The following is a 26,792-nucleotide window of genomic DNA, read 5'->3' as shown; positions in this document are numbered from 1 at the left end:
AAAAGGAAGTTAAATCCTGCAGGGCCCTGGTCTCATGGGACAGAGCATTCCACCAGGTCAGAGCCATCACTGAGAAGGCCCTGGCCCTGGTGGAGGATAATCTAACTTTCTTAGGGCCTGGGACCTCTAAACTATGATTATTCATGGACCTTAAGGTCCTCTGCGGGGCATACCAGGAGAGGTATGAGATATAGAGATATCTCAACAAATGAAGTGAAAGATCTGATAATGTGTTCCTATTTTGTATTTACCAGTAGCCTTGTTTCCAAGTTGTCCACCGCCTATATTTCAAGTGGCCTATTTTTCTTAAACATGGCGTCACATGCAGGAAGTGGTAGACCTTCCAAATATTTCCTCTTATCTTTTGTTGCTGTTGTTATTGAGAGGTGCAAACTTGGCTGTAAACGAATTCTATTGTCACATCGTGATTACAGAAATGGATAGTCCCAGATATGGCAGTGAACCCAGTTGACACTGGCATTTGTTCCAAGCAACCCAATATCCAGAGTTATGCAAAAAAATTAACACCCAAATCAAATATATCGTGTGATGTGGCGGTAGGCATTTTTCTTATGGGATAACAAAATACTAGGCTGACACATATTACGTGAGAATAAACGTCTCTGAGGTTCTTACCTTCTCCGTCAAAAACAGGCTGGGTCTCCATGGTGGGTGTTGGTTTCGAACCATCATCTGAATTGAGAGTTAAAAAGAATCGAAAAGAAACTACCATTATTGAGGTAAATACTATCTACTCTCCAGTATTGTTGAATGATTGGGATTTTTACATGGCCCGGCCAAGTCCATCAGAGAGAAAATCACAAGAATAAGAACACAAAAGGCAACGTACTTTAAGGAGTTTGCTTAAAGAATAACATAGCAGAGAATTATTAAAATCATTTTCAGAATGGTCTTTTTTTTTTGTCATCCCTCACATTCATTGCATTGACCAAAACCAAAGAACATTCTCCTTTTTGGTGTATTGTGGAAGGTTGCGTGGCAAGAATGGCCGTCATTTGGATCAGATGGGCTTAGTTTATTCATTGTGGCCCTAGTTACCTATTCTTTATATGGCGGTTCCCTGCTTCTTGGATGTGGTGATCACACTAATACGTGGCACAAATCACAACTTGAAGGCTTGGGAGCATGAGATGTCACGATGGGCTAGTATATGAGCAGGTGAAGTCGCATCTCACTGTGCCAAAAGGTTAATTCAGAGAAGCCTGTCAGCACAAGGCCGCCATATTAAGTAATGGATATGAAAACTAGGCCTAAGATTCTGTTTGCTAAAATGGTTGGCCTTCCAGATATATTTCATCTTTATACTTTTCATGGTTGTTGAAATATCTTGTTTTCTGAATCTTATCAGCATGGAATCTGGCATCACAATTTGCTGCACAGAAATTAGGCTGCAATCACTAGTATGCCATATTGTATCTAATGCTTACATTGGCAAATCACCAATACCAACATAGCTAAAACAGAAGAGTGTCTAGAAGAAATGTGTTCTTATTGGCCTCCCTTGTTCTGAAATTCTCCAAGTGCAAAGATAACAATGAAGCAGTTCTCATAAATGCTTGAACCTAGTAAAATCCAAAACAAATTAAAACCATGAAGAAAAATAATCTTTTGAAAACTGGCCACAGGATGAAGCAAATGGGGACAGAGTCATGCTCTGACTGATTCAGCCCATGAATGCCTAAACTTACAACCCCATTATCTCATTTCAAGGGGGGAAAGGGTTTGAGGTCAGAAGACTTTGGATCTAGAGTTTGAGCTCTCTGGTCCAGACATACATGTCATCAATGAAAAGTAGCCATTGTTTATCTCCTCTACTGGTATTTGTATTACGTATGTGCTATAAGAATAAATAAAAAGTTACAATGTGCAAAAATAAAACCATAAAAAGCATTAGTTTGTCTGCTTAGCTGGGTCATGTAAGCATATAAAAAGAAGTGACATAATGAGAATTTGGGGACATTTACAGCATATTGTGGCTTTAAATACCTTGTCACATGTTCTGTGTCCTCATGTCCTGACACAAGATATACAGAAAGAAAATCTCAGTTACAAAACCATAGTATAATATGATGAACTGCTATGCAACATTTAAAACAAAAATCCTGCCCAGTTTTCATCAACTGGTAAGCTACCACTGCTGAATTTCCAGGTGCAGTAATCCTAAAAGCAGAGTTTCCAAAAACAGGAGAAATATCATCCTTGCTCCAGCCAACATACAGAATTCCACATAAAAAGAACAGGAAGCAGATGAAGGAAGAAACATATGACCCAATGAGGTTAATGTCAAGGTGGGAAGGGAGATGCAAGGGCAGTATTTTATGGGGCTGTGAGTTGTAACCAGGGTATGTGATTCAACTCTTAAAAGTTTAATCACATTTTTAAAAAACAATTGATTACAACTTGGTAAGAAAAATAAAGCCCTAACCAGTTAACTGAGAAAACAAGCTTAAAGCCGTATAGTGCTGATACAGAAGAAAGTTAGTTGCAGTTAAAATCAATTAAGCTAAAGCTGTTGTTTTACAGAAGCCGATCTTAATGCTTTCCAAGTTGTTAAGCAGTGTTCCTCATTTTAATTAGCGACAAGATGACTAACTTTTTCTAATCAGAAAGTGTTCTCCAAAGATTCTCATTCATTTCAGCAGGATTTAGGTGCAACTAACTTTATCTAGTATTGGGCTGATGTTTCCCATAGCTGGATTAACAGTTGCTGATCAAAAGCGCAGAACTGTAATCCCATCAGTTTCTGCATGCTCACCAAACAGTGCTGCCTGCTTCCGTAACTTCTATTAGAAATAAAAGATTTCAGGGGTTTTTCCTGCCAATAACTAAATCAGTACTGAGTAATTATTTGATGCGGAATAAAGAGAAACCAGGGCATCTGGTTTCCTCAAACGATGTAGTTTTGTAATGAACTGGTAAATAGACGGGGTATAAATAAATATAAATAATAATAAATTTTTCACCCTTGTTACTTGGTAACACCAAAGACAGATTTCACTAAATTAAAACACACATTCTTCAGTGAGATACATCTGACAGGTCCATTTTTGTTTTTTATGTCTGGAACAAGTGACATTCCGGAAGACTAACAGTTGCAAAACAAGATACATTCCATTTTAGTCACAGAAAACCCTCCTACCCTTGTATTATGAATATTGCATTATTATTTTTTACTTAGTTGTAAATTGCTTTAGAGCTTTTGATTTGGAAGGGACATATATAATTAATAAACCTAATCTAAGCTAACATGATATCAAATTATTTGGCTTATATTGAAAAGTCACAGATATAATCATGGTATAATAGTGCTCTGAATGTAAAATGCAGACGGGACCTAGGATAAAAAAGCCTTGATAGGAAATGAAGGCTTCCAATGGGTCATTTAAATGTATTTGTGAGAGAGGGCTGTTGTTATATTATGTATTTGTCATGTCCTTTTGTATTCTTATGTCATAAACCACCCTGCTTACAGGGGCGTGGAAATGATATGTTACTTAAGACAAGGCAGTATTGATTCTAGTTTTAAAGGGCTTTCATAAAAGGGGGTCTGCTTTATAATTCACTGTACAGATATCAGACTAGAAGACTATAAACATAAAAATGTTTGGTTAGAATCCAAATGCTTCAACATTCAAGGCCATCGTGAACTCCAACCTGAGAGATAATTGCACACTTCTGAAATAAACGGTGCCTGCTTTTTACAAAACACTGCCAATGCTAATTGCAACAGTATGCTGAAGGAATCTTCAACCAAGCAGAAATGAGACTTTCTGGAATACATTAGTCTCCCTCCCTTTCCTCCACCCCAAATATCTCCCTTGCAGGTGCATCAGTATGAAGGAGGTTGGGGAATATTCCTCAAAGACTTTGTGATCTAATATCGTCAAGCCAGTATACTTCTGCAAAAGACAGCACAGTTCTTTGGTGTTGCACAGACAGCTGGAAGTCACTTCGACCCCTGATGACATGATTCAAAGCCTCTTCTGTTTGGCTTTTTGATTCCTGATTGACACATTCACTGCTGGCTGGAGATAAATGCCACTGAGAGGACAATGTTGATCCGCTCCAGCTATTCCTGTGAAGGACTTTTTTTCCCTTTTTTTGAATAATAAACAAAACAAAGATGGTGTGCTTAAGTGTTTGAATAGAGCTGGGGATAGACCGAAGGAGAGTATAGTGGCTTTAAAGAGGTTGGCAAGTCACTTGAAGAGTTAATTGTCTGGGTGTACAATGCGTTTATTCTGACCACGGACAAAGCATCCCCTCTTCCTGGAAGCAGCCCTTTAAAAAGGATATGTCAAAAGGGCCCGCTGCTGCTGGGTTTTTCTTACAAGCTGCATCACTCTGGCACTGCTCTGAAAACCGTGACTCTTGAAATCTTGATACAGAGCACCCCACCCACTCTACACCACCAAGGGTACAAAACCACATCCCACTTGCAACCCTGCTATTAATTTGTCCAATTGCAAACCTGCCGTTAATCTGTACGGCTTTAAAGGTAAAGGTACCCCTGACCATTAGGTCCAGTCGTGGATGATTCTGGGGTTATGACGCTCATCTTGTTCTATAGGCCAAGGGAGCTGGCATTTGTCTGCAGACAGCTTCCGGGTCATGTGGCCAGCATGACTAAGCCGCTTCTGGTGAACCAGAGCAGCGCACGGAAACACCGTTTACCTTCCTGCCGGAGCGGTACCTATTTATCTACTTGCACTTGACGTGCTTTCGAACTGCTAGGTGGGCAGAAGCTGGGACCGAACAACGGGAGCTCACCCCGTCGCGGGGATTCGAACTGCCGACCTTCTGATCAGCAAGCCCTAGGCTCTGTGGTTTAGACCACAGCGCCACCCGCTTCCCTTTGTATGGCTTTAGATAGCATTTAAAGAATGGCTTGGGTGCAAACAGGTAGTTTAATAAGCATGTCTGGAAGCCTTTTTCTTCTCTCCCACCCTTTGGCATGGATACCAAGGGAAGTTAGGTTTCAAATTTCATCCGGGACAAGAAAATTTATGTATCTAATTAAAAGTATGAAAGACACACAGAATGTGTCATCCAGAGATACCGTCCACGATTAAAGGAAATTTGCAAGGCATGTGTAATATCAGTTTATGCCAACTCCTAGGTTTTGGTCAATCAGCCACACTGTCACTAACTCACTGCACTCTCCTGTCCTCCAGTGGTGGTCCCTTGGTGTTACTGGTCTGCAATGGGACTGGTTTAGCCAACGCATCTCCAAACACAGTGTCAAGAAACATTTCCTGGCCTAGATGTAGCTTCATTTGCGGAGAACAGGATCAACGAGAACACCACCTCCTCCTGAAGGTCTTTTTCAGAAATGGCAGAATAGGATCAGTTCTGGGAACTGCTCTTCCCTTTTTTTCTGTTTGTAGCTGATGGAGGATGGAAAGGAGAGGCTTGGCATTGGCAGCCTCACCTTGACAGAATGGGCGAGTTTTCAGTTCAGTAAATGCCATCACGATAAATCAATTTAGGCATGCTTTCTTCCATCCTTAGCCCTGTACATCTTGAAGTATGATAACCAACACAATTCTGTCTACACAGAGAGGGAGAGATGTTTGTTAGTGCTAGTGATCTAATGCAGATATACAGAACACCTGTCTGGACAATTACATGTCGCATGTGTCTTAAATCATTTGTCTCAATCAACTTCTAATACACACAATTTTATAAGCATCAATAAGTAGCATGAAAGTGTCGCCATTTAGCTGGGAATGCACCGTGAAATAGATACTCTTATCCCTGTTCTGTCTAATGGTGAAATCGCTCACCAAAGCTTTCTGTACAATTTTTGACACAACCCAATGCAATAGCCATTTTGCACTACCATTCCTGGATAACCAGGCAGGTGTGTTCACAAACAAGTAACTCTCTCACACTCCTTTACTGGGACACGTTAATATATTGTTGCCTATTGAAGCAGATAAAGGACTTTCCTTTCGATAAGCACAATGACCAGTCTGGAAAGGAACTATGACCAGGGAGTTCCAGGGTCAAATCCCAGTTCAGGGTTCCTCTTTGAAAATAGTGGGAAGAGATGAAGGGAGGAAAAGGAGCCATTGATTTCATGTAAGCAAAGCCTATAATTAATGTGTCTTTTTAACATATGCCTCCTAAGTTGTTCTATTTAATGCACGTTTTCAGTAGTTCAATGCAGTTAAAGGCACCTGAGAGAACACCCTGTGCCTTTAAGCTACTTTCTGCTCAGCCCAGCAATCTCTCTCTCTCCCAAGGAAAGTCTCTCCATAAAACCTCCCTCACATCTTCAAGGCTTCGGGTTGCAGAGTGGGGGTGGGTAATGCAGTGAGTTCCCAGATCAATGGCCATTTGAAATTCAACCATATGGTGGAAGCCCTACAGCTGCATGTGTTAATTACCACACGTGCCCCCCTGTAAAGCAGTCTGTTCAACACAAAAAGAAAAACAGAAGGGGGAGAAGAAGAAAAAGACTGCTTGAGAGGATTAAATAAATAGTCCAAATTTTTTGCCTAATTCCTCCCAGACACACAATCTGCCTTCCTTCTGAAACCTGCATGCTTAGGACCCTTAATACCCCCTTCACATATCCAGCCATGTGCAGTGAACCTAGGCAAAACTATTGCAAAGTGTACTTTTCTCTTCTCATCCCTCTCCTCCCCTCCCTCCCTCCCACCGTCGTCTTCTTTAGAGAACTAATTTCTGGCTGACAACCAGACTGAGTTTTCGGGCTTACAATATGCCTTTTCATTTCCTCAGAGAAGAGAATGGACACCTCGTCAGCTATGTCTGTATTGCATGTGAGGGGCAGAGAGAGAGTAGGGGGAGAGAGAGGGAGGGGGAGAATGGGAAGGGTGAAAATAAAGGGATGGGTGAATAACAGACTGAGAACGGCACACATACAAATCACTGTGTTATGCTCTCTTTTGACACTGCTTTTCTTCGAAGTGAAGAGTGAACAATTTCAACTAGAAGCAACAACCCAAGTTCAACAGGTATCAATCAGCTGAACAATTCCACACTCAAAAAACACTATTAAAAAAATTGTCACAATGAAGAAGTAGAGGGCCTCAGCGGGATGGAAGGAGTCACCTGGAATCATCTCATGGTCCATTTCATAACAATTTCAGCAAGAAGGTAAAAAAGAAGCAACACGCTAGCACCAGTCCAAATTTTAGGTGGAATTAAGTTTAATAAGCCCACTTTCTTGCTTTAGTGCAACTGTTAGCTAATAAATGCCACATACCTCTCTGGACAGGATCACAAAAGCAGACTAGGTTTACTGCCTTTACCCCCACCCACAGCAATAGTATCAACTTCCCTAATATATAATATCTTATTATTTTTTCCTATGTAGTCATCACTGTCTGGACCAAAGGTGGGGAACATAAAAGTCTCTCCCTCTAGTTGCCTAATGAACGAATGTCCATTGCCAAAACTTAAAAGTCTTATTTTTGGGCGAATAAATAAAAACTATATCCTGAATCCTAGCAAGCTTCTCCTCCGCTTTGTTGTGCCACTCTGCAGCCATCCAAGGCAGAAAAAGAAAGACAACTCATTCTCAGTGGCCATCAACGTGGCTTTAAGGAGACTTCTGACCACACAGATTCTTATTTTTCTTGAATGAATGTAACCATTCTTACCTACATTCAACAAGTTAAGCAAATAGTCAAAAAGCTTGATACAAAATTCCAAGAGACATACAATGTTGAGCCTTTTCAAGAATAGAACATACAGTCCCATAATTTTCAATGGAGTTCTTTTTTCTTGTCATCTCTAAGACCTGCACATCCTTTTCTTCTAAAACTCCAGCTGTATACATATCAGAATCAGTGCAAGAGGTTGTTATTCTTGTCCCAGGCTTTCTCCTCTGAAAATAGATATTCAGAATGATTCCAGTCTTTATGAACTCACACATACTAGTGACTGATCAAGAGTCTCAGGGAATCTTAAAGATCAATATTTATTGTGGCATGAATTCTCTTGTGCTTAGTGTACAAACTCTTGAGTTCCCCAGCTGCATCCACTTTTAAATTGCTGGCCTATTCACTTAACCGGGGTGGGGGGGGGACCAGTGATCTTACATTGGAATTGAAGCCCTGCTGAGGAAAGAATTATCACATCACATTTCAGTTTAATAAACAATTCATTTTGTGAAAAGACTCTCCATATGCAGTCAAAAGGATTACCCATTGACTCTGGAACTTCTGGAATTTGCTAACCATCACAAAGGTGGACTGCTAGATTCCCACTGAGTCAACAGTGGATGATTTAGTGCCTGAGGCATGCACCTGTTTGCCTTCCACACTTAAAAAAAATATTCTGACTATATTGTGCTAACTCTCAACCTAGATATTCAGGAAATTCACATTTAAAGGAATGTGAGCTAACCTGGTTATAGACTGTACAATGATGCTGTTAACCTAAACAGGATGGAACAGCCTCTGCTGACTCTCCAAGGTGTGTGTGGGGGAGAGATACTGGCTGCATCTTAAAGATATGACTTAATACTTTTGACAGGGAACAGTGAAGACCAAAAACTGATTGTAAAAAACACAATTTGACAAGTCAGGTGGTGGATTCAGGTAAAGCTCAGAGAAGAAGGTATCCTGGATTATCTATGATCAGGCAGGAAATGTGACCAGAATAAAACAGAATCAAAAAGTATGAAGTGAAGTAACATATTAGAGGAAGGAATTCAATGTAGTGCTAAGGAATACAGTACAAGCATTCCTGGAATAATCTCCCTTCTTCTCCTCCCATGTGATGTTCTGGGGGTTCTTCTAACCCTTCCCCAAATTGGGGGGGGGGGCTGGATTGCAGGGAGAGGAGAGAAGTGGAAAGCCCCACTGCACTAGAGGATGTCATGCAAGTTTCCACTAGCAGGACTTGTTATTTGAATCTGGCCCAGGAAGAACCAAGGGCACAGGTGGCCACCCCCTTCCTGAAGCTAAGTAGGTGAGGGTCTGGTTAGTGCCTGCACAGCTGTCTTTGCAGGATCCACATGCATCTTGGGGTTTCACTGACAGAATCAATGTGGGATAAAAATGTAAGAAAATAAAGATCAGGTAAAATATAAAGCAGAAAACAAAATCATGCTGCACTTTCAAAATTGGGGTATGGAGGCTGAATTGTTTTATAGACCAAAAATGAAAGAACAGTGACTACCATATTCAAAGCCAGATCACAGAGTTCAAGGCAGTTCAACCATCTTCAAAGCCTTCACTCAAGCCAAGGGGGAAGTCATTTATGCAATTTCTAATCCATAGAATCACTATGGAAATTGTAGCACTTCTATGATTTGATTGTCCTTTGGATGCTTGATACCTGCAAACGTTAGCACGCATTTACAGAAGGTAGGCTTATTAAGGGGTGGGAGAAATTCTCTCCCACTCTCTCTACTATCCCCAAACTGCATAAAACACAGACTTGTGCACACTTTTTGGATGGTGTAGGAACATGCAAGCTTTGTTCTGCGTGTATCCCTTTGAGGTTAAGGGAGAAATGTGCTCTCTCAATAATGATTTGTCAAGGAAAAAAAGTATTTTGATGACTACTGGGGATGTGTGTTTTTTTAAAGAAACAACACCTGGCAATTTACTTTCAGGACTAATAGCAAGACAAACAAATGGGAAAGTTCAATGCAAGGGCAGTGCCAGAAGAATGGAGACACATAAAAATATTGTCAAGCTTCAGTCAATTCACCGTTCAACACATGGCAGAAAAGAGCTGATCTGATCTGCTTTGCATCAACCACATATGAGAAGGATTAAAGGTCATAAGTGGTTAATCCAAGACTGCAGATGCATGAACAAGAGGTTCTATAAACCTCAGTTTTTGTTCTCACTTTCAAGGTGACGGAAGCTGAATCACAGGGTTGAACAAACATATTTGACAAGGCAAATTGCAAAACAGCAGACAATTTAGCTTAGAATGGACAGATTTCTTATTTAAAATTTATATTCTACTTTTCACCAACAGTGTAGAAGAGCACTTTATAACAATACAATATACAAAATTTAACATTTTAAACATCAAAAATCTAAAGCCTAAAAAAAAAAAGGTTTTTTTTAAAGACATTGCCCAGATCTCAGTGAGATCAACACCCCAATGCCACTACAGAAGGAGGCAAATGTTTTATCAGTTCAATAAAGAGCTTGGGAAAAGGCAGGGTGGAAAACTGAAATGAATTTTTCTCTAGTGAAAAATGGATTTCTTGCTGAAGGATGCATGAAAGAATTAGCAGATCACAGAGGAATATTAAGCCCAGTATTGCACTTTCCTCCTTAAGCGCATCACTCCCTTCCTCAAGAGCCTCTCCCTGAACCAAAAGACGATTATAATATTTTGGTTTCACATGGTATTTAATGGCATGTCTAGCAAAGGACCCAAACTCCCACTACTTCAAGCAGTCCTGGCTTGATTGTCTTGGGCATACCCACTCCCTCATGTTAACTAGTGAGGACAAGCATCAGAAGATGCATCTTACAGATGTGGAACGCAGGGAACTAGCCATGTACGGAATGCCTGCAGACCTATCTTAAAGGTTTACAACTGGGCAGCCATATTCCAAAAGTATCCATTGTTTTCCTCACTCAATTTCTGGAAAGGCAGGATCACGTTTTCTAAAACTCCAGATAAAAGAACCTCAACACTATAATCAGTCATTCTAGAACAGAAGTAAAGGAATCCAAGCCAGTTTCTAGAGGTGCACTGGGAGGTGAGAGGAAAGCCCTATTTCACAAATGGAAATCCTTGCCCAGGCTTTCACCGACGGAATTTGTTAAATGAATATTGCAGCTAAATCAGAAACATTACAGCATCTGTATCAGCCTACCACAACTCTGTGGCCTCCAGATGCTTGAGTACAACTCCCATCAGCCTCACAGGGCTCTGCTTGTTGGGCTGGAGTTCGAGGAAGGATGAATATCCCTACTAATCTATTTCAGATTTCCAGTTTTATAGTCCTTATTTTGACAGCGCATATTGCAAAAGCCGACACTTGTGTTCCATCTCTAGCTCTTCTGCCTCTTTTAGGCACGCTTGACTGTATGCAACAATTCCTATGAAATTGAATGCAACAATAGAGTTTTTACATCTGAAGTGAAAAGGCGAAAACAGTATGGTGGTATGGGAGATTTTCCCTCAACACAAAAATGCAGAAAAAAGAATGCAAAATTAATCTTCCGGCTCCCCCCGCCCTTCTGGAAGGCTAGCTGGTGTCACCTAAAATATGAGTTAACTCAAGTTATTCCTCAACATTGTGTATTCCTACAACATTTAAGTACTTTATACCAAGGTGAGAAGCTGGTGGACTGTACTAGTAATCTTGCTTGTAAAAAGTATTCAGAACCGTTCTGCCAGGTGGTGTAGAACTTTCTCATAGAAAGTGCAAGGCAGAATGAAGTTGTATAATTCAACAGTGCTTTAGTTTTGGCCTGATTATTCCCCTGCTGAATTTCAAATAAATAAATAAATAAAACAAGGCAATGATCTCACACATCACAGTGAGAATTTACATTAGGCCAATGTGCAGCACCTCTGAAAATCCTACACTTGGGAACAGCTGGCCCATAATTTAAAAGGCAGGCTCAGCATTGCTATAGATCTGTGCTGACCATGCCAGTCTTCTGCTCTTTCAATCTTAGGATAACTCAGGAGGGTGACTCAAGATTAACACAATTCATGAGGACTATCCTGCAGCTTCTGCTTTTATGTACTCTTATCAGATGCCGTCTTCTCCTCATGAAAGCAGAACTTAAGACTCAGAACTTGATACCATGGCACCATTTGCATTATAGTAATGTTTTTGATATTATGAGAAGTTCCAACATGACTTAAGGAAAATGACTGGAAAGCCCTACATCGGAAAACAAAACAAAACCCACTTCTGTGAGCATAGAACTCCACTCACCTTTTCTGCCAGAATTACCCTGTCCTAAAGGCCTGTCAGTTACTGAACCTTAAAGAGAAGGAAACACATAATTCTGTTATTTAAGAGATGACATGGGCAAAGCAGTCGCAAATATACAATCTCAACAAATTCAGCCAAATCCATTGGCACAAATTTGGCCCATTTGCCTTAGATGCCATGCTCTAAAAATAAAATAATAAAAAATTACAAGCAACTGTCCCAACACATGTGTCCAAATCTTGCTGCTTCTCTAGCCACTTTTGTACTGGCTCAGTCATTTTGTAGAATCCAGTTTGAAGGATACAAGTTTACTATCTGCAAGATAGTACAGAGGAAGGGGTTCCCCTGAAATATGAGCATTGCAATCTGGTCTGATGACGTTACAGACTGTATGGCCAGAATGAAATGTGTTGATAGGCAGGTGGTAGATACTTCATGGACAGATACAAGAGCTGGTTGATGGGGGCAGTGCCTGGACTGGCGCAGGAGACCACAGATGGCCTTCTGTCAAGATTCCTAAAAAACACTGCCTAGTAGCTGTATTTTAGTCTCCAAGGTTTTTTGCCAGCAACAGATATTGGTTTGTCAGGCACCTGCCCCCCCCCCATGGAATCCTATTGTGCCCACCATTTAGGATAGACAGAATGGGGTGGGGGAGAGAGAGAAAGAGAAAAGAAAGGCAAGATGCTTGCTGGAGATAGAAGGTCCGGTTTGTAAAATATTACAAATGTTTTCTGAAGTCTGGTTTGGCCTAAACCCATTCAGTGTATTTCATCCCTAAAAAAATCCTGTTCTAACCAACTCTTTTGACAAGTATCTATTCTAACATAAAATTTATTTTTCATGGAAAAGAAGCCACTCGGACAGCATCAAGAGGCTATTTAAAAATATATTTGGTTTGATACCCAAAGAGTTATAAAGCAATGTGTCATTGAATGGAGAATCATATGTTTACAGGTGCCCAAGCTAGAGCACATGCTGGAAACAATGAATGCCAATTATCTTAACCCAAAAACGCGGAGCAAATTCAAACTGTGTTACTCTCTTCTACTCATTTCACCTGATGGTCAAAACCATTGGCAACATCTAATGAAGATGAGCTGTGAATGAATGACAGCTTTCAAGCAGCACTGAAGATTGACCTGGCCACAAGATGGAGCAGCTATTAGCAGCTATTATCTCAATTCCCTGAGTGTAGGACTAATTTTGCATTGCATGAATGGGTCCAAGACCTTTGAATTAAAAGCCAAAATGCTTGTCCCTTTCTCTTCCTATCTGAGCATCAAAAGCAGCAATCATTTTTTCTCAGCCCTCAGTACCTGAACATACAGGAGTTTTGTTCTGTACAGAAGAACCACTGATGGGTTTGCCGTCTGGAGTGACGCACCAGCAGTATCCGGTATAGGTATGGCACTGCACCTGTTTGGAAAAGAGGAAACTTACTGGTTACAGGGTTCCCAGAATCCACCTGCAACCTGTGCTCATCCAATAACCCAAAGTGAATGTGAATTTTTTGTACAATTAGAGACATTAAGGAACCATTAGAGTTTAAGGAATAAATGTTTTCAAGGAAAATGAGAAAAGTGTTTGTTTTGCACTTTTTAATTTAATGGTTATATCTCCCAGTCTAGACAATATTTATATGCAAACAAAGGAAGAATAACTGGTCCTTAGCAGGAAGGTAGCAACCAAAATCAGACAATTTATATAAAGCCTCTGGCCTACTCAAACAAATTAGAGACAGTTACTGCAAAAATAGGTGGAGCAAGTTTAGCACACATTGGAAGAGAAGGAAAAACAGAGAAGACACATCTTGAAGGTCACAGACCCCAGCTGCAGACCATCCTCAATCAGCCACAATAGCAGAGAGATGAGCCCAAGAAGCTGCTGCACTGCATATCGGGCAGCACAAACCCTCACAACATGAGCCCTAGCCAGGAGGAGAAAGCAAGAACCAGCACATGCTTCAGACTAGGGTTCTGGGGATAGCTATAAATGACTCAGCTGCTCACTGCCTCTTGCAACTCCGCTCAGCTCTTTTTGGCTCTCTGGCTGGACAGCTCCACTGCTGCATGAGGAACCTTGCTGCAGACCTGCTCCCTAACCTGCTGGATAGCTCCTCAGCTTTGCCAGTAGGGCAGGGAAGTCAAGCCACAGTTACGTATTAGTGGAACAGGGCAAACCCTCCATGAAAGAAACAGTAGAGGAATTCGCACAGTAATATTATCACAAGACCAGATGCAAGACAAATGACTAGCTTTTGTCAAGATCTTAGAGATTAACATAAGTAAGCAATAAAGTTAAACGGAATAAAGTAACACAAATCAGTTAAAAAGCTGAAGCAACACAGCTCCTGACTTGCTGGATTTATTTCAGACTACAAGAGGTTTATTGATCCTTTGGCAAAATGCCTGATTGCAGCAGTTCATGAAACCCATATGAATGGGATGTTGCCAAAGATTGGTAGTCATATGAACCTGGCCATATATGGAGTCAGACAATTGGTCCATCTAGCCTGGGGCCCCAATGAGCCCACAAAGGCTTTCTGTAGCCCATGCACAGTCCTCACCCCCTGCCCCCAACGCTGCTGAGAAAAGCATTCTATTGTAACTAATAGAACAGACTGCAGTACTTACCTGAATGCGGGGTGTGGTGTGGTGCCCACAACACTTTCTCTCATTTGCAAGTGGGCTCATGGGCCCAAGAAGGTTGGTGACCCCTGTTCTAATATTGTCCACTAGGACAGGCAGCAGCTCATATCACTTGGTACCTAATCCTATCCTACTGACTGGAAATAATGGGAATTGAACCAAGGACCTTCGGCATACACAGCAAGTATTCTGGCACTGAGCTATGGCACTGCCAAAACAATCAAAAACTTAGGGAAAGTGTGATGCATACTCTTAATTGACCAATTTCTTTTTTAAACTGTATTTTTTTAAAAAAAGCCTAGCAAAAATGACCAATACAATCTACAATAATGTTTGAAGATCAGTTACAGGCAGCCCCTTGCTTGTGCATATAACATAATAATAATAATAATAATAATAATAATAATAATAATAATAATAATAATTATTATTATTATTATTATTATTATTATTATCATTTATTTGTACCCCGCCCATCTGGCTGGGTTTCCCCAGCCACTCTGGGCGGCTTCCAACAAAGATGAAAGATACACTAAAATGTCACATATTAAAAACTTCCCTGAACAGGGCTGCCTTCAGATGTCTTCTGAATGTCAGGTAGATATTTATCGCTTTGACATCTGATGGGAGGGCGTTCCACAGGGCGGGCGCCACTACTGAGAAGGCCCTCTGCCTGGTTCCCTGTAACTTGGCCTCTCGCAGTGAGGGAACCGCCAGAAGGCCCTCGGAGCTGGACCTCAGCGTCCGGGCAGAACGATGGGGGAGGAGACGCTCCTTCAGGTATACTGGACCGAGGCCGTTTAGGGCTTTAAAGGTCAGCACCAACACTTTGAATTGTGCTCGGAAACGTACTGGGAGCCAATGTAGGTCTTTCAAGACCGGTGTTATATGGTCTCGGCGGTCGCTCCCAGTCACCAGTCTAGCTGCCGCATTCTGGATTAGTTGTAGTTTCCGGGTCACCTTCAAAGGTAGCCGCACGTAGAGCACATTGCAGTAGTCCAAGCGGGAGATAACCAGAGCATGTACCACTCTGGCGAGACAGTCTGCAGGCAGATAGGGTCTCAGCCTACGTACCAGATGGAGCTGGTAAACAGCTGCCCTGGATACAGATTTGACCTGTGCCTCCATGGACACTGAAAACCACTGAAAAAGCCTGCTCTCTCATTGTGCATGCTTGTGCATTGTGAATTCTCTTTACCTCTGCAGGATGGAGAAATACTGAAACTTGTGCTGGTGCTAGCTTTTCTCCCTCTCTCATAATAAGCTGAGTGTTGGAAGATTCAGGACAGACAAAAAGTACTTCATACAACAAACAGTTAACCTATGGAATTTGCCACCACATGTGTTGACCATTAACTTGGATGGCTTTAAAAGAGGATTGGGCAAATTAATTGAGGATAAGGCTATTGCTTGCTACTAGCCATGGTGACTATGTTCTTTCTCTGTTGATGGAGGCAGTATGCCTCTGAATCGCTGGTAACTCACAAGTGGGGAAAGTGTTGTTGTACTCAAGTTCTGCTTGCCACAGGCTGGCCACTGTGGGAACAGAAAGTTGGACCAGATGGGCCTTCGATTGGATTCAGCAGGCTCTTAGCATTTCTTTGTTTTTCTAAAAGGATATTTACTGAAAGCTGCATCACACTGTCAACTTTCATTGATTGGTCATCTTCATTACAATCCCCATTTAACCTTTTCTGCCTCCCCTCAAATTCCTTTATTTCTCCATATATTCAAAATTGTCAACTATAGAAATACAGCTCAAGCACAACAGTCTTTATTTTTTATAAATAAAACTTACAAGCCTTTTTGAATCACAACCAAATGATCACCACATTAGAGATGAGGGTGGCAGAAAGCGTCTTGCTTAAAGTCATCCAGAAAGTCTACAGCTGAACAAAGAATGGAACATGCCAACTGTGGACTGACCATTTCAATTCTCCAAGTTCCTCATTTTCCCAGTTATAAATTCAGTTCTACAAATTTTGTGAAGCAATTTGTGATCATTTTTTTAAAAACCTGATGGAAATTCATCAGCATTTTAGTGAAAATTTCTACTAATAAACACATTTTTGTGCATTTTGATTAATATATGCATTTCTGAAATCAATTTCCCTAAATATAAAACATTTTGTGCCCATTTCCCCATATTATATGAACTTTGGGGCATAACATTTGGTTGGAGAACTGAATCACAAAATTCAGAAAACTGCACATTTCAAAGGATGGCGGTGTTTCAGTTTCCATAGTGGTTTGAGAAGTGTGAATTAAGCAGTTTCTCATTAAAATGCAAGCAACAGCCAAAATCTCCTTCATCCTTAACCCTAGCTCATAGCTCATGATTTTTACCACTATACCACACTCATATTTCATGTTCTTAACTCTTATGCTACACAAGCTTTTGTCTTTTTGTCAAATTTGCTTTTGTCTTTGTCAAATTTAGATAAACACACAGCTTAAAAGCTCCCAGCTCAAATTGACCAAATAGCAGGAAATATTGCACAACAGAACTGCTCTGTCACCATTTCCCAAATTAATTAGAAATGCTGTTATGACCCTCCCCACCCCTACGTCAGACACATCAATTACAGTGTGTGAAATAGAACAAAAGCCAACACTTCAACCAGTGGGCCCTTAAATAAATTCCTGCACCCATAAAAACCATTAGAATATGAAAACATTAAAACTGTAGCCACTGGCAGGCTCCTCTGGGAGAATGGGGCCTTTGTTGAGGTCTGTTCAGTTCCTCACTGAAGATGCCAGAATGAGGTTTCAAAGGACTACATAAACATTTTAACAAGCTGGCAGGATCGTCCATTATAACTTGACAGAGGCAAATCAAGGGCCGATTTGTTTCCACTCCATCTTCTGGCGAAGGGAAAACACAGAATTGTATGTGTATGGAAAATACAGGAACTGGCCAGGATTAATCATATGGCTTAGTATGCTGCCAACAGGAGCTCATGCTATAATGAAGTCTGTGCCTGCCCTTCTTCCCTCGTACTGACTCCTACATCATTTCTCAGAGCTAAAATACAGCAGCTGTTGTCCTGTAACAACTTAGGAAATCAGAGGCCATGTTCAAAAAGTTCGGTGGTACAGAAATCTAATACTGGTAGCCTGAACTGCATGGGGAGTGTGATGGTTTGGGGGGGGGTGTATTCGCTCCAAGGTGTCTGCCAAGCAGTGTTCTCAGAATTATAAAATACTTGTAGCAAACTTCACAGAGTAGGATTGGTGGGGCTGGTAGAACCAGGTATGTGTGTCTGCCTAACTGTTCCTAGCCCTGTACAGAGGAAGAGTGGGGGTCAGGTATGCTGTCAGTACAGCTTGCACATGTACAATTGAATGTATACCTGTGTGATTAGGAACCTAGTTTTTTCCATGATTCCCAACTATGTGACATGCAAACTGGAGTTCATATGCAAACATGAAGCTGAACATATCATGGTTGAAAGTGGAAACAGCATGTACAATCTCACTTCTCCTACCAATATATCTGAAGAATCTGAAGAATATCTGAATATATCTGAATATCTGAATATATCTGAATATATCTGAAGTATCTGAAGAAGTGTGCATGCACACGAAAGCTCATACCAAGAACTAACTTAGTTGGTCTTTAAGGTGCTACTGGAAGGAATTTTTTTTATGTTTTTACCAATGTATAGTTGGTATAGAAAGCAGAGTTCCTGGGTACACAGAAAGACTCAGATGTAAATATATGCCAGCCTAAGAAGGGAGCATATATACAATACATGGAGTATAGGGCGTAGAGGTCTGTGGGGACATAATGGACTATAAGGTTATCCTTAAGGATTTAAGGCTTGTGGAATGTTCCCCCCTAGGGAGGGTTGTCTGGCACCTTCATTACATATATTTAAGCACTAAGCAAAAATATTTTTTAATCAGCCCAAGGCCTGGGTGAAGAACAATCTATGGCCTTTTAAATGTGTGGGGATATCAGTTTTGTTTTTTTGTTTTTGTTTTGTTATTGTGTTATGTATTTTGTGTTTTATGCCGTAAACTGCCCTGTGATGTTCAGATGAAAGATGGTATACAAATTAAATAAAGAAGAAGAAAAGCCTGAAGTAATTATTTGTCTGTCTTTTGAACACATTTAAATCCCACTTCTGTTTCATGATGGAACCAAAGGATGCATGTAGTTCCCAGGCAGTCATTCATCCAGGCACTAACCAGACCCCATGAGCTGATGCCCTTATATGACTTCAGATTATAATATGAAGTACTAAACTAAAACTTTTTTTACCCAAACAATAGCTTGATATACCCAGATTTGGTGAGCACTAGAGGAAAAGAATTCTACTGTGTTGGGACAACCAAAGAGAACTCTTCAGTGTGTGTTCTAGATGTACTGATTAGTGAAATCTTCAAGAACTGCAATATGGCATGAATGGAGGAGGCAGACTTCCAAAGGTAGAATTACGAGTAGCTAATTCTGTTCAGCTTGCAGTGTCGGCCCAATAAGATTACTCCCTTGTGAGTGCAGCAGTATGTAGAACAGTCATTTCAATTTTAGGGATGTGCTTTAAAATATTTGATACAGAGCTAAAACAGCTGAGACATTTCAGTTTTTCTACAAGCAAAAGCTAAAAAATAAAAGGAAAAAAGCATTGCTGTTCCTAAGGCCCACTGACCCCCTTCCAAGTAGGCATTTTGATAAGGAATCACATCAAAGGACAGACAAGAAATGAAAGATAAACATTTCCCCCTGCTCTTTGAATAACAAGAGGGCAGGGGCAATAGGAAGAAAAACATTCATTTTGTATTCGGGAAAACACTTTTCCAAGAGAAAAAAAGAATCCAGGCTTGGGAGGATGCTATAGTTAAGGAATTCTCAGCACAGCCAAGTGAGTTACATGGGCACATGCATGTAAACAAACATACAGTGTCTGTAAATACAGACATGCTAGAATGTTAAGGTTCTTATTTTTTAAAAAAGGTCACTGAGCAATAGCTTTTCTGACTAGGTAGTGAAAAAGCACAGGTGTCTGAAAATTATTTCCAAATATTGAATATAGATGTTAAATCCGACCCATATATTTTATTATACAGTGGTACCTCGGGTTACAGGCGCTTTGGGTTATGCATTTTCAGGTTACGGACCGCGGGAAACCCAGAAGTACCAAAAAGGGTTTCGCCACTTGCACATGCGCAGAAGCGCCAAAGTGCATCACGCACGTGCACAGACACGGCGCTGCAAGTTATCCATTCCATGCATCTTCTCAACAAAAAGAAACAAGAATCTAGATGAAAATCTTACTTGGGTGAATGCTCCGTCCTCAGTGCACTCTGGAATGAAGACTGCTTCTTGCGGCTTCTTTGCTTGATCCAGAGCTTGAGCCCTTTCTATTCTGCATTTGCTTTGACCAGCATCTGAAGGGGACAAAATCCACTAGGAATTCAAGTAGCAGCAGGCAATACAAGACACCACCCATTGCTGCTTCCACACATGGGCTATTTAGCAGCAACCAATCATTGTTGCTCTGCTTTAAACTGGAATCAGAATAGCAGCTCTGCTTCAAATGTTTTGGAACCCAAACAACATTTTGCTGCCAAGTGGAGATCCCCCTTAGCTCAGCCCCAGTTGTTGGTAGTAGGAACAGAAAGAGCTGTCCATTTCAGTTCTGCTTCCAGTTCTTAAACTCAGGTCTCCACATTTTTAAGCCTTTTGTGAATTAAGGAGGAAAAATCCTCACGAACATTCATCAGCATTTTAGTGCAAATTTCTCTTACCATATTTGTATAAGCAGTTTTGACTAATGTACACATTTATAAGCATTTTTGCTAATATTTATGTTCGCTAATAATTTCATTTCTCTGCTGATCAAAATATGTATTTTACCATCTGTTTGGAGAACATCACAAAATTCGGGTAAGCATGAATTTTGAATGATAGTTGCTTATTTGTTCACATATTCTTTCAGAAAGTGAAAATTAGATGGAGTCAGGTTTAAATGCGTAAAGAAGCAAATTTATCCCCTACCCCTAGATGGGAGGAAATTTTTAAATTGAAACCATTATACGGGGGAGGGGGTTAAATACTCCACCCCCATCACTGAACTCCAAATCATTATTGCCTCCTATGCTGCAATTTGGCAGCGGGGGAAGGGCAGGAGAAGAATCTGATGGAGAGGCATTATTATGGGTAAAGGGAAGGGTTAAAGTTGATCCTCCATCCCCTGGCAATTTTTTCCCTTTAACTTTAGTCGATTTAGATCTTATCCGAAAAATATTTGCTAAAGAGTAATTTATCTCTTCTTCCTTCTTATCTAACCAGATTGCTAACTCTTTGACCATTATAGATCTAATGTCTTCATTTAGATTCTCCGGTATTCCTCTAAATTTCAGATTAGACTGACTTTGTCTCATCTGTGTCATAGCCATGTTGTCCAGCAGTTCTTCCTGTATCTTTCCTATCTCTTTAATTTCTATTCTAATCCTGTCCACCTCCTTCTTACTGTCTTTCGTATCTTTTTGCACCCTTTTCATTGAATCCTCAAGTACCTTAGTTTTTGCTGATATATCTTTAACTTTTCCTGTCAGTTCACCCACCACCCTTTCCAATTTCTTGTCTAGAGTGTCTTGTACTTCTAATAGTTTTTTCTCTATATAATGTTCATTATTTTTAAATTCTTTCCTTATTTCGGCCATCAAACTATCATAGTCTTTAATTTCTTTCCCCTCCTTCCCCTCTTCTTGTCTAGATGGCCTTCTTTCAGCCGGCGTTGTGATGTGATAGCCATGTTCAACTCGCTGGATATAAGAAATGAAATATTGAAACAGAACTACAGCAAAAGGTTATATATTGAAGGAAACTCAATTATTATATTTAGAGAGATTCCTTTGAGATTTCTTAGAAGGAGAGATGCTTATAAAAAATTAGCTAGTCAGTTGAAGAAAAACGGGGTCCTATATAGATGGGAGTTTCCGGAAGGCATTTCATTCTATTTCAAGGAAAAAAGATTCAAACTGTCAACCACCTCAGAACTGGAAAAATTTGAAAGGAGATACGAGAAGGATTTCGGAAAGATAGTGGGAGGGGGAGGAGACGGAGGAGCGGCAGGGGGAGGGGACGAGGGGGAGGGGTCGGAAGAAGAAGAAAGAGGGGTAAACTTAACAGAAGAAAGAGAAGAAGTAGAGAAAGAAGACAAGGAAAAGTAGTTTGCACACAGATTTTGACAATTTATAAACACTTTATAATAGATGGCTTTAAAAATTCTGACTTGGAATGTGAATGGACTGAACAATAAAAATAAAAGGAATCAGATTGCTCACACGCTATTGAAAAAGAACCTTGACCTAATCTGTCTACAAGAGACTCATGTAATAAATAAACACAGGAGAATCTTGAGTAATAAGAGGTTAGGGATGGATTTTGTGACTGCCGATAAGGTTAAGAAAAGAGGTGTGGTACTATATATAAAAGAAAAATTTGATCCTGAGTTATTGTATAAAGATGATCAAGGGAGAGTGATTGTAGTACAGATGGTGTTTCAAGGAGAAAAAATAATCGTGGTTGGAATATATGCACCTAATGATAAAAAGTCAGCTTTTTTCCTCGAATTAGGTAATAAGTTAATGGAATGGATGGATCACAAAATGATATTAATGGGTGATTTCAATGGTGTGGTTTCACCGAAATTGGACAAGTCAACAAAAAAGGAAGAGACTAAGGAAGGGAAACTACCCCGATCCTTTTTTGAGCTAGTTAACAATATAGGATTAATTGACGCCTGGAGATTCAAAAACCCTACTACAAAACAGTATACGTTCTTCTCAAACCCCAAGCAGAGCTGGGGGAGAATAGATAGTATTTGGATATCGAAGGAATTGACGCAGAATTTAAGCAAATGCGAAATTCTAGCACAAACTATTTCTGATCACAATCCGGTATCTATGGAGATAAAAGGCAAAGATACTAGAATAGGTAGATGGAGAATGAATGAATTTTTATTCAACGATCAAAGAATAGTAACTAAAGCTAAGGAAACAATTGAAGAGTACTTCAAATGGAATTTAAATGGGGAAACAGCTCTAGAGGTAGTGTGGGATGCAGGAAAGGCAGTCATGAGAGGCTTCCTGATCCAGAAAAACAGTCAATTAAGAAAAGAAAAAGAGAAAAAGAAAGAGCAAATTCTAACTCAGATTATGGAAAATGAAAGAAAATTAACTATAAATCCCGGTGATGAGAACGTAAAACAAAACATAAAGATATTACAAGCCAAATTTTCAGTAATAATTAATCAGGAAATTGAATGGAAAATAAAAATGATGAAACAGAAAAATTTCGAATCAGCCAATAGGATAGGGAAATACTTGGCATGGCAAATAAGAGAAAGAAGGAAACAAAACATGATTAGTAAGATAAAGGATGGAGGAAAGGATTGTAGAAGAACCAAAAGAAATAAAAAGGACTTTCCAGAAGTACTACAAAGAACTATACAAAAGAGGCAAAGAAACAGATCATGAAATAGACTGCTTTATGCAAGAATATCAGATGCCACAGATTTTAAAAGAAGAAAAAGAGTTACTAGACCAGACTATTACACAAGAAGAGATAAAAAGGGCTATAAAAAGGATGAAAATTGGAAAAGCGCCGGGGCCGGATGGCTTATCGGCTAAGTATTATAAGACATTAAGCGATCAAATATCCCCAATTCTATGCGAAGTGATGAATGGTATCTTAAAAGAGGGGAGGATCCCGAACACCTGGAAGGAAGCATATATTACTTTAATTCCTAAAAAAGAGGTCGATATGTTGGAGCTGAAGAATTATAGACCAATTTCGTTACTAAACAACGATTATAAGTTGTTCGCAGACGTAATGGCAGAAAGATTAAAAAAGGTATTAAATAATAGAATTCATAAAGATCAAACGGGCTTCCTTCCAGGGAGACAATTGAGGGACAATGTAAGAAATGTGATAAATATTATTGAATATCTGGATATGAGAATAGATAAGCAGGCCGCCCTGGTATTTATAGATGCCGAAAAGGCATTTGATAATGTTTCATGGGGGTTCATGAGGAAAAGCTTGGAAATGATGGGGATGGGAGAAAAATTTAGAAAAGGTATCGAAGCAATCTATCATGAACAAAAGGCAAAACTCATAATAAATAATACTATGTCAGAATCTTTTGATATATTTAAAGGGACTAGGCAAGGTTGTCCTCTGTCTCCTTTATTATTTATAATAGTATTGGAAATATTCAATAAGAGATTAAGGGAAACAACAGAGATTAAAGGAGTCAGAGTAGGAAAGAAGGAACACAAAATAAAAGCTTTTGCCGATGATATTGTATTAACACTGGAAGACCCAAAACACAGTGTAAAAGAAGCTTTAAAAAAATTTGAAGAGTTTGGTGCAGTGTCAGGACTTAAGATCAATAAGAACAAAACTAAAATGTTGGTTAAAAATTTGACAAAGGAAGAAATGTTAGATTTAGAGCAAAGGACGGGACTTATGACAGCTAAGAAAGTGAAATACCTTGGAGTGTGGATTACGGTAAAGAACATTAATCTCTATAAAGACAATTATGAGGTCACTTGGAGGAATATTAAGAAAGATCTTGAAATCTGGGGGAGAATGAGGCTATCCTTCTTGGGGAGGATAGCAGTGGTGAAAATGAATGTTCTCCCCAGAATGCTGTTTTTATTTCAAACTATACCCGTACTCAAAGGTTTAAGACAATGTAAAGAATGGCAGAGAGCCCTGGGGAAGTATGTTTGGCAGGGAAAAAGACCACGAATAAAAATGAAAATATTGGTTGATAGAAAGGAAAGAGGGGGCTTTGCTCTACCGGATTTGAGCATATATTATGAAGCGGCATGTCTACTATGGTTAAGAGATTGGATTAGACTGGAAAATAGAGATATATTGGATCTGGAGGGCTTTGATAATAGGTACGGGTGGCACTCGTACCTATGGTACGAAAAGGTGAAGGTGCACAAGGGCTTTCTAAATCACATTTTCAGGGGACCAATATTTCAGGTATGGGAGAGAAATAAAAACTTATTGGAAAGGAAGACCCCCTGGTGGATCTCACCAACAGAGGTGTTAACTATCAAGAAATCTAATATGGAAGAGAAAAATGTTACCTATGAAGATCTCATAAGTAAAACAGAACAAGGTATTAAACTTAGACCATATGAAGAAATAAAAGACTCACTTACTGGTTGGTTGCAATACCACCAGGTGAATGATTTGCTAAAAGAAGACAAAAAGAAGGCAGGTTTTGAGGATAAAAAATCTAAGTTTAATGTGGAGGTTGTTGAAGGCAAGAGTAAAATACTGTCTAAAATATATGATATACTACTCGAGTGGTATACAAAAGACGAGGAGGTGAAGGAGGCAATGACCAAATGGGCGATAGATTTCGGGTATAATATTGAATTTGAAAGATGGCTGGAATTATGGAATAAAAATATAAAGTTTACAGCGTGTACGGCACTGAGGGAAAACGTATGGAAAATGATATATAGGTGGTACCATACACCGGTGAAATTGGCCAAAATGTATAGATTAAAGAACAAAAGTTGTTGGAAATGTGGTGAGGCGGAGGGCGATCTCTATCATCTATGGTGGTCATGCAATAAAGTGAAAGGTTTTTGGGAACTAATATATAATGAGCTTAAAAAAATTCTTAAATATACATTTCCCAAAAGACCCGAAGCCTTCTTGTTAGGAATTCTGGGTAAAGAAATCAAAAAAGAAGATAAGATAATATTTCTCTATGCCACTACAGCCGCAAGAATTATGTTGGCTCAAAACTGGAAAACGGAAGTTATACCTAATATAAATGAATGGCAGCTTAAAATGGTAAATTATGCAGAGCTTGCCAGGATAACAGCAAGAATACGAGATCAAGATGAACAGGAATTTCATAAAAACTGGAATAAATATTGGAAATATATTGGAAATAATTTGTAGATGATATTAGCGGGGATGGAGTAACGCTAACAGCAGCTAATATATAAGTTTAAAAACAAAGTACATGATTATAGAATTCTTATTTGATACTTACCAAAAGGGTAGAGGGGAGTCCAAAGGTTTTTTGTTTGTTTGTTTAGGGAAGGGATATAATAAACTATGTAAATGAAAGATATGTACATATATTGTAAGATTTATTAGCATGTTTATTTGTGTACCTTACATTTATAAGAATCTGTTTATTTACAAAAATTTGAATAAAAATGTATTGATGAAAAAAAAATAAAGTTGATCCTCCAGAGGACCTTCAGACCATAAAAAAGAAAATGTCTAGAGCAATTCATATCAGTGGCCAAGCTACTGAACAGTTACACAATTGGTCATCTACATCTGGGGAAATGCATAGCTGTTCCACTGAGGTGAAAAAGAAACAGCTCTAAGGGAGGAAAACAGAACCTGAAAATAGAAAAGCAGGACGACACCTTGCAGAGGTACCAAAATGGAGTGAATGAAATATAGCCTGTAAAATAAACTCACTCACAGTGCACTTTTATCCCTTCACACTCTATTAATATAATTTTGCTATCTTATTTTATCTGTTAAGCGCCTTGAGGCTCTGTCAGGGGAAAAGGCAGGGAATGAATGAATGAATGAATGAATGAATATGCACCATGTGAAGAATACAGTGTAAAGCTGTATATAAATCGTTGAAATAAATAATGCTAGCCATTTCCTCCTCAACAAACTGTTATTTGCAAATACAGATAATCCTAGGAGGTGCTTATCTAGCGCAATGCAAGAATCAACTTACAGTTTGAAAAAAAGACAAAACACTCCCATACCATTGTCAATAAAGCCACTTTCATTTCCTTACCTTTACATCTGCCTCGATGAACCACACTCAGGCTTGCATCCCTGCATTTTGCTCTCTGGTAGTCACACATCGACTCGTACGTCCTGCCATCTGAAGCACAGAGGGGCTTGGTTGGGGACCTGGAGCAGTGGAGGTTACATTGCGGGTCTCTGTCACGATCACTTATTAAAAACTAAAGGTGAAAAATAGGAAGTAAAATATATGTTTTTTAAAAAAAAATGAAGTACTGTGAATTTTAATACATTTTGTTTACTTTTTTCTAGCGTTAGTAATATGTTTGCATATATACCCTCTGAAGATATTCTTCCTTGCTTTGCCTGGTTCATCAGCTATGGTCACTGCTGGACAGGGATAGCCTGACCACTGTGTTGATCACTTCTAAACTGGACT

The 26,792-nt window shown here is 39.6% G+C and overlaps 1 protein-coding gene across 2 annotated transcripts in view; it reads right to left on the bottom strand.

Annotated features, from left to right (window-relative positions):
* SMOC1 (SPARC related modular calcium binding 1) overlaps positions 1–26,792 on the bottom strand; it is a 67,049-nt gene that overhangs the window by 25,867 nt on the left and 14,390 nt on the right. Inside the window, exons 2-6 of one of the 2 annotated variants that reach the window (XM_083607258.1) lie at positions 26,403–26,574; positions 19,859–19,971; positions 13,246–13,345; positions 11,927–11,974; positions 637–726 (exon numbers count right to left, since the gene is read on the bottom strand). In XM_083607258.1, the coding sequence (XP_083463384.1) occupies positions 637–726; positions 11,927–11,974; positions 13,246–13,345; positions 19,859–19,971; positions 26,403–26,574 (523 nt within the window). The remainder of the gene's footprint in view (positions 1–636; positions 727–11,926; positions 11,975–13,245; positions 13,346–19,858; positions 19,972–26,402; positions 26,575–26,792) is intronic. The other variant, XM_083607259.1, reaches the window with a different exon arrangement.

This window comes from Podarcis filfolensis, assembly GCF_964270895.1.
Source record: "Podarcis filfolensis genome assembly, chromosome: 1".
Classification (NCBI taxonomy): Eukaryota; Metazoa; Chordata; class Lepidosauria; order Squamata; family Lacertidae; genus Podarcis; species Podarcis filfolensis.
The sequence above is the reverse complement of the archived record's forward strand: the minus strand, read 5'-3'. Positions and strand labels throughout refer to the sequence as shown.